At 39.8% G+C, this 8,813-nt stretch overlaps 1 protein-coding gene across 6 annotated transcripts in view; it reads right to left on the minus strand.

The window, feature by feature from the left end:
* Positions 1 to 8,813, minus strand: part of Ice2 (interactor of little elongation complex ELL subunit 2) — a 58,001-nt gene that overhangs the window by 21,810 nt on the left and 27,378 nt on the right. For all 6 annotated transcript variants that reach the window (XM_029565274.1, XM_029565277.1, XM_029565278.1 and 3 more), the window contains 2 exons: positions 6,156 to 7,152; positions 5,293 to 5,468 (listed from right to left, as the gene is read on the minus strand). In XM_029565274.1, coding sequence (XP_029421134.1) covers positions 5,293 to 5,468; positions 6,156 to 7,152 — 1,173 coding nt within the window. The remainder of the gene's footprint in view (positions 1 to 5,292; positions 5,469 to 6,155; positions 7,153 to 8,813) is intronic.

An 8,813-nucleotide genomic window follows, 5' to 3' on the forward strand; every position in this document is an offset into this window, starting at 1 on the left:
GGTGATAAACATTACCATTGAAATCTACCCGATGACTTTATAGACATACACAGGTGCCAAGGATCTGAGTGCAACCAACCATGACCAGTAATAATCATATACATACAGATTAGAGATGCATGCGCCAACATCTAAGTGTTATCAACAAAAACAATGAGTCTTTCTGTAAGAAACAGTAATTGTAATAATGAAAGAGATCTTTTTTAAAGGTTAAAACCTCATTTAATTTTATGTCTTATAGGGTTTATACTGAGTAAAATATTGTAACTGTAACAATTGAAGTGTAAACCTAAAAATTTACAGCCAATTTTGAAAAAGATACATTTTAGCTCAGAAAATTGAATATGTCAATGCTGTTGTAATGAAATGCTTCTTCTAAGTATGTGGTTATTAAATAAATAATAAACTGAAAAAAAAGTTGATTATGGCACAACTGGAAAATAATTGAAAAAAAGATGAGCATCTTTCTGGATCATAACTAGATTACAGAGTTATTCATTCATGGAAAGTATACTGAACAATATAGATATTTAGGGCTTTTCTTTGATATATAACCAAGCCATAAATCTGGTTTTAATTTATGTATGTATTCTACTGCCATCTCCAGGAAGCCATGGGAAAGGCCTGGATATTTTATCTTTCCTTAGTATCTACAACTGAAGAGAAATTCCACAATCAAGGTTTTTATAATGTGAAGATTCATTAGTTCCTCTTCCCTTTGATGGATGGCTCTTTGTCTACCCACATGAAAGCTTTTCTCGGTTCCTCTTCTGATTTTTCACAAGCTTCTTAAACCCTCACACACATTCCTCCACAGAGTTCATAGGAAGTGTCTTCTCATCAACACCAAGGAACTTCTAGACTTCCTAATGTCTTACACCTATAAAAAACCTTTTTTCTCTTAACCAACATGAACTTTAACTCAATCTAAAATTTTTACTCATTTTAAAATATAGCACTTAGGATATGTGGTTAACTGTGATAAGAGAGAGCATCTAATCATGCAGTACTTTGCCTGGATTTCATCTTTGTATTATGGTCCAAATTCACCTTTGATCATTCCACTACTTGAAACTGGCTGTTTTAAGTTCCCTTCTGACATGCAGTTCTTAGTAAGATGTGTTCTATTTTATTTTGGTTCCCCCCACTACTTTCTTCTGTCACTGAATTTTTACAATTTTCATATATTTTGATTGTATTTAGATCCCCTCCCCTATTTATACCTCCCCTTACTAGCCCCTGCCCAATTTAATGTGTGTGTGTGTGTGTGTGTAAAATAAGATCTACAGAGTTTGTGTTCTCAAATGTCCTTCAGTGTGGGTCCATGCACTGGAGCCTGCTTACCCTACCAAGAGTCACATCCTTGAAAGAGACTGACTCTTTTCCTCCTAATAGTCATCAGTTGCCAATAGCTTCTCAGGTAGGGTTGGGGTTTCTTACCCATTTCCCATGTCTATGCTTGAATTTTGTTAGGTTTGAGCTTGCATAGGACTTATGCATGCTATTACCACGGCTGTGAGTTCATATGAGTAACTTCCCAGTTATCTGGAAAACTGTTTCCTTGTGGTCATCTACCATTTCTGGCTCTTAAAATCTTTCTGACCCCTCTTCCACAATGATCCCAGAGCCTCAGGAGACAGCTCTGCAGCCTCTTGTTCTCTGCACGTTGGCTAGTTGTGGGTTTCTGTGTTAATCACATCTGCTGCATAAAGAAGCTTCTCTGGTGAGAGTTGAGAGATGCATTAATCCCACCAAATCTGGAGGAGCATGCAGATCCCAGGCAGGGCAGGAAAGGGTCCCCATGATCCAAGAAGCCAGAGTGCTAAGATGGCAGGGTGCCAAGAAGTCTTAGGAATGGGATCTCAGGACTGCAAATCTGGAATGGGGAAGTTGGTTTGGTTTTCTGAGACAAGAACTCACTCTTTAGCCCAGGTTGGCCTCTATAGACCAGGGACAACTCAAACTTATAACAATCCTCCTGCTTCAGGCTCCCAAGTGCTGGAATTATTAAATTATATTTTGTTAAGGAAATAAAATCTCCACAATAGCACAGAACTGAAAGAGTTAAGGTGAAACAAAGCAGAGATGAGGTTCTTGAACATGAGAGGTTAAATAGATTTCTAAGTATCTGAAGGGCTTGTCAAAATTAGCTGGTTCTTATGTAGGAAATATTGATGAGGATGCATGCTATTTTTTAAAAAATTATTATTTTTATTTTATGTGTATGAATGTATTGCCTGCCATGTGTTTAAGCATACCTGTGTCATGCAATGCACACAGAGGCCAGAAGAGGGCATCTGATCTCCTGGAACTGGAGTTATGGACAGTTGTTAGCTGCTGTGGATGCAGGAATTGAACCCAGGTCCTCTAGAAGAACAAGTGTTCTTAACCACTGAGCCATCTCTCCAGCCCCTGAATGTATTCTTTTTTAAATTTTTAAAAATTTATTTTGTGTATATGAATGTTTTGCCTGCCATGCATGTGAGCCATGTTCATGCAATGCCGAAGAGGCCAGAGCATCAGAGTTCCTAAAACTGGAGGGACTAATGGTTTGTTAGCCATCATGTGGATGCTGGGAACCCAGCTTGGATCCTCTGCAAGAGCAGTCAGTGCTCTTAACCACTAAGCCATTTCTCTAGTCCCCTATGAGGATGCATTCTTAAATGGCAATATTCTGAAGTTTTCAAACTAGTACTATTGTTACTGTCCCTCTAAAGTTCTTTATTAAGACTACTAGCTTTGGGGCTGGAGAGATGGCTCAGTGGTTGAGAACACTGACTGTTCTTGTAGAAGGCCTGGGTTCGAATCCCAGCATGCACATGGCAGCTAACAACTGTCTGTAACTCAAGTTCTAGGGGATCTGACAGTCTCGTCTGTCCTCCGTGGGCATTGCATGACACAGGTGTACTTACCTACATGCAGGCAATACATGCATACACATAAAATAAAAATAATAAAACATTAAAAAATAAAAAGACTCCTAGCCTCTCAACTTCACAAGCTTTCTCACCAATTTACTGAGTTTCTATGGTACAAACATTTGAGAGAAAGAAGAGAACAGAGTATGAAGGTTATGCATTCTAGTATGGGATTTAAACCATGTCTGCAATGAACAACAAGTACAAAGTGATAAGCATTCCCTGGGAAACTTTTAAATTCTATTTTGGGCTTGGCAGTCAGAGATACTAAGACTTCTTCTATGTAGATATTCTTTGGGGATCAACTGTTTTGATGTATTTTGATGAATTTTCTCTTATGTGGTTATAGCTTGATATTTATAAATTTCACTTTTTTGAGCAAATGACAATGACCTTACCAAGTGGTCTTGGTCAAGAATTAAAATGGTGTCCAAAATTTCCCTAGTTATTTTTTACTTAAGAGATTCTGGACATCAGCAATTTTAAGTACCTAAGCTAAATGAAAAGCACAAAGTGATGTGGGTTTACAGGGTAGGATGTGAAGGAGATGAGCTTAGTGACAAAACAAATGTGATAGCAAGTAAGAGCACAGAAATAAAGCCTTGAACACACAATCTATGCAATTAGTACTCTATGAACTCAAATGTTCAAGCTTGTGGTTATGAAATTTATCCTAGTAAAATATAAATGAGACAGAAAAAATGGTACATGCCATAAAGACCTCAATCCCGAGAATGCCAGCGTTTATTTAGGAGACTGACAGCAAACCCCAGATCATACTTTGTCATGCCTTGACATTTACATCAGCAGTGCACCCTAGGGGCTTGGGATACATCTCAGCAGCACAGCACTTGCCTAGTATGCATGAGGCCTTGGGTTCAATCCCCAGCACCGAAGTAGAAAAACCTAGCACTTACTCATATTAATTTATTTGTATCAATTTCTAAAGTTTCAAGTTTGAACCAATAATGAAGACTAAATTATAAAAAGTGAAAATTTAGTGATTTTAAATTTTAATAATTTATTCATAATCTTCCTTCTGCTTAACAAAAGGATAAAAAATATCATCAAGCAAAAGTTCAGTCAGGTCCTTTGGATTCTGAGGTACAAGGCATATGTGTGAGACCTGGATGGGCTGCCACAGAGAGTCTCATGGTTGTCAGTCCTCCACATTGCTGTTACTAGTCACGTGGAAAGGTTAGCATATCTTTTCCTTTTTTCCAGTTATTATTTAACATGAGGTCATCATCAACATCACTGTGTATAGAGGTCAGAGGACAACCTTGGGTGTCCTTCCTCAGGCGCTACTCACCTTTTTGTAAGACAGGGTCTCTTACTGGCTTGGAACTCATCAAGTAGGTTAAGCTATATGTCCAGCAAGCCCAGGGGCCTGCCTGTCTCTATCTCCTCAGCACTGGGAACAACATCACTATTCTTGATTCATTTGACCCCTAGCCTGAAAACACATTGACACGCTAAAGTGGACAAGGATGATTCTTATTGGCAGTGATTTAAATAGTAAAACAACAAAACCTTTACCAAAGGACACAACTAAAAAAATTCTCGGGCTAGTGACATGGTTCAGTGAATAAATGTGCCTGTCAGAAAGCCTGAAGACCAATTCTTAGAACCCACATGATACAAGGAGAGAACCAACTCCTACAAGTTGTCCTTTGATCAACACATGTGTGTTCACACATACATAAATAACTTTTTTTAAAAAACAAAAATTCTGTTAAGAAAAAATTAACGATGTTTCAATACTTCTTATATAATGAAAAACTTTATTTACCAGAATTTAGTAGCTATACACATAAAAATACAAATTACTTAAAAGAGAACTTCAATATCATGTAAGGAAAACTGTCAAAAAATTGTAGCAATTCTTTACTTATTTTGCTGAGGAAAATGTTTATATTAAATCTAGTAAGAAGCAACAGGGGAAAAGAATATAAGAACCCCGAGACACCGCAAATGCTTATGAACCCTCATCTTTTAAAGCTTCTCTCTCTAAAAGAAGTCAAGGAAAGACCCAGAGAGAAGAAAGGGGCTCATAGGTAATACTGGAAACCCAGATTCACACCAAAAAAAACAAAACAAAACAAAACAAAAAAAAACTGTGAGAGCCAATCTGTTCCCAATCTATCACAATGCAGTTTTTCCTCAAGGTCATATGGAGTATATGCAAGGATGCTGCCAACATTCATGAGGATATTGTACTTTTAAATACTTTCCTCTTCATATTTGACTAAAAAAATTTCACGGGGAAATAGAGGCTCTAAGAACTATCAATTTAAGTTAAACTTTGTAAGAATGGCATGCTGAGTATTTGCTGATTACCTACTACCACATCCTAAGTCCCCAAACAACTTACTCTTCGGATCTTCTTCCGTTTTTTAGAACGTGGTCTTGTCTCTATCCTCTGGACACTGCATCGCACAAGTAACAGCAGGTCTTGCAGGCTGAACAATTTGTAGACAAAATTTCCTTCCTGGGGAGCTAGATATTCTGATATATCTTCGACATAGTCTTGAAGTTCATATGGCAACCCTTTAAAAACATTTCTCATTACTATTTAAAAATGGTACCCCTTTATCCATTATAATCAGGAATACAACAATTCAATGAACTTTCCTAAAAGGTCAGTTTTAACTTTCTCCTCCTCGTTGATGCCTGCACTACTATCATTTTTGTTTACTTACTGGAATCGTAGCACAGAGCAGAAATCAAAGCTTTAAAGTTCTTTTTAACTATTACCTTCATCAACTCCAGGCAAAGCATAAATCAATGAGATAATGTATCGTGTGAGAAGGAAAATGAATTTAAAAGGCAATACTATTCCCCAAGCTGAGAAAACCAAGGAAATTTTTCAGTCAGTTGATGAAATTACAGCACACAAAGCTGTATCCCACTACAGAGGACAAGAAAGCTTTCTACTAGCCAACGTTTACAGTCCTTGTCTATGTACTTCCTCTTCATTGGTTTGGGGGACCACATCAGCTGTAGCTTAATAGGCATCCCGCATGCTGGATAAACACAGGTTATAAAACCAGAAAAACTAGGTACGTCTATGAAGAAGACATGGTGGAAACTGAAACAGTGATCAAGTTGAAAAGTGAAATGCTAATGAGCAGGTAAAAATCACAAAATGATTAGTTATAAGAGAATGTGAAAGGACTATAAAGAGCTAAGGAAAAGGAACAGATAAAACTATGTTCTTCAGAAATATTTACTCACGCCCTTTAGGCTTCTGAAATGCAGAAGGCCAACTAGATTTTGGCCAGCTAGAGGCATCCGAAGCAGCAGCGGGTTGCTCAGACACAGGTGGCTGTTTAGACTCTTCTAAACTCATCAAGGGCAACTCAGGTACTTTCCTGGAAACTGGCTTTAAGAGCTCATCCTGCATTTTTAAAATTTCTCCAACTGGATCAAATTTTTTGTAGACTCTTTTGATAGGTTTCTTTAAAACACATGACTCTTCGGGGCCAGTCGTAGAGGTCTGATTTTCCAAGGACGCCTGCCTTGAAGAATTTGGACTTGCTGGTCTAGAACCCACATCAGCTATCTTTCTGTCACTATTACTTTTACTTTCTGTATCAATGACTAAACAGTCCTCATCTGTGTCACTACCACAAGGAATCCCTTTTCCAGTTTTAGCTGTTTCTGATGTAGTAGCGGTTTTGTTTGCACTGTCTGTGTTTCCCTGAACACTCGGTCTTTCATCATTGGTACATACCACACCTACATCACTTTTGCTAGAGTTTCCAATTTCCTTAGAACTTTCTAACTGTAATGCATCAGGTGTTTTTTGTACTTCATTATTTTGCATCAAAGATTTTGTGTTGGAACTGGGCACCTCTTCACCATGTTGTTCAAGTCCTTGATCGTCTTTATTTTTGTACCCTTCAGGGCCATTTTCCACACCAGAAAATAGTTGTTTCTCCTTCTGCAATTGTTTCATCAGAATTTGACATAAACTTCTAGAATCATCAGTAATATTTGGTGTAGCTCGTGCCACAGGCACAGCTGGTGCTATAGGCATAGCTGCTGCTTTGGGGGCTGCTGGGGCATCTGTCACGATGGATGCTGGGGAAGCACTAGCTGGACTTGGTGACCTGGATGGACTGGTGGTAGTTACGCCAAAGGTTTCAAGTTCTGTGACATCATCATCAAAATCCAGATCCAAATTTTCAAGAGTCTCAATTTTTCGACACTCACTTGCTTCATTGGATTTCTTGGAGGAAAAATATATTGGCAAGTTATTAGGAAAATATTCAGGCCGTAGTTATTTCTCTCTCAATGTCTTATCATTCACATACATAGTTCCCATCTTAAAAGTAGAAAGATGTGGCAGGGGAGATGGTTCAGTTGGCTAAAGAATTACTATACAAGCAGGAGAACCTGAGTTCAGCTCTCCAGCACCCATGTAAAAGCTGAGATGGTGGCATGTACCTGAAACTCCAGTGTCATGGGGGAGGAAGTAAGTAGGGCAGAGGAAGAGCCCAAGGACTTGCTCACCAGCTGGCTAGTCTAGGTGAAGCAGCTAGCCCCAGGTTCAGTGGGAGACTGTGCCTCAAAAAATAAGGTGGAGAGTGACAAAGGAAGATACTGGAGTTGACCTCTGGCTTCCACATGTGTATATATACCCCCACATATACTTACACACACACACACACACACACACACAGTAGAAAGAAAAGTCTAATGGCTCCTAACAGTGTACTACAACTTACTAGCAAGTATTTAATTTTACAATCCCCTTGAAATGTTCATAAATCTAGATCTGTCAGGTTGTAACAGCACAGGAAACTGAATTGTGAAATACCATACCAAGAGAACTTCCATAATGAGAAAACAAAGACCATTCAGAAGAAAGATCAAACAGAAAGAGACATTTGTGCGTGCCCACTTCATATGCTCTGGGAAAGACCCCTGGACCTAACTGACCAGGAAAAAAAGTCTTTTGCTGCTATGAAGCGAGTGTTTCCCTAATATTAATTGGTGGCATTCTTTGTATATCCACTGAGGGTAACAATGCTGAGTAATAGACAACAGAGCAGAAATGGACAGGAAGTGCTTTTTGTTATATTCTGGGACAAGAAATCACTGAGGTTGCAATTTTGATAAGAGAAGAATCAGACACAGCTTTAATTTATTCTAGAGTAAACCATCCCTTATTTAAGTACCAGCAGATCTCTCCTTCAACTGGCAGAACACCTTATTTTATTCATTTATTTACTTATTTAAAAACTTTTGAGCTCTTGGGGTAAGTATATAGCGCAGCTCTCCGCACCGGGACTCCCTAAGCCACATTCCCCCTTCCATCCCCCCCCTCTCCGTTCTATACTCCTAGTTTGGGCCCTGCGCCATTCCTACTCTTGGGGCCCCAAACACCTGGGGAACCAATACTGCTTCCTGTGCCTTTTCAAACAGACCAACTTAGTGCCTTTCTTGGGCACCAGGAGCACCGCTTCTGGACCTGGCCCCGCCCTCACCTCTCTCTGCTTCCCTGGACCTGCACCACTGGCGAACTTTCCTAGCCTGCTCTCCTACCCTCAGGCCTCTCTTGGGGTAAGTCTATTGCGGAGCCCTCTACACCTTGACTCCCCTGGCCTCATTCACCCTTCCATCTCCCCCGCTGTTCTCTACTCCTAGTTTGGGCCCTGCACCATTCCTAGGCTTGAGTCCCCAGAAAACTGGGGAACCAATACTGCTTCCTGATCTTTTTCACCCAGACCAACTTAGTGCCTTCCTTAGGCCCCAGGAGCACGGGTTCTGGACCTGGCCCCGCCCTCACCTCCCTCTACTTCCCTGGTCCTGTAACACCCGCCAGCCTCTTTCTGGGGATGACAGCCTCTTTCTGGGGCTCCGAGGCTTACCTTTCCTCTCCCTGAT

The sequence above is a fragment of the Nannospalax galili genome, unplaced genomic scaffold, assembly GCF_000622305.1.
Source record: "Nannospalax galili isolate Female #2095 unplaced genomic scaffold, S.galili_v1.0 scaffold117, whole genome shotgun sequence".
Taxonomy (NCBI): domain Eukaryota; kingdom Metazoa; phylum Chordata; class Mammalia; order Rodentia; family Spalacidae; genus Nannospalax; species Nannospalax galili.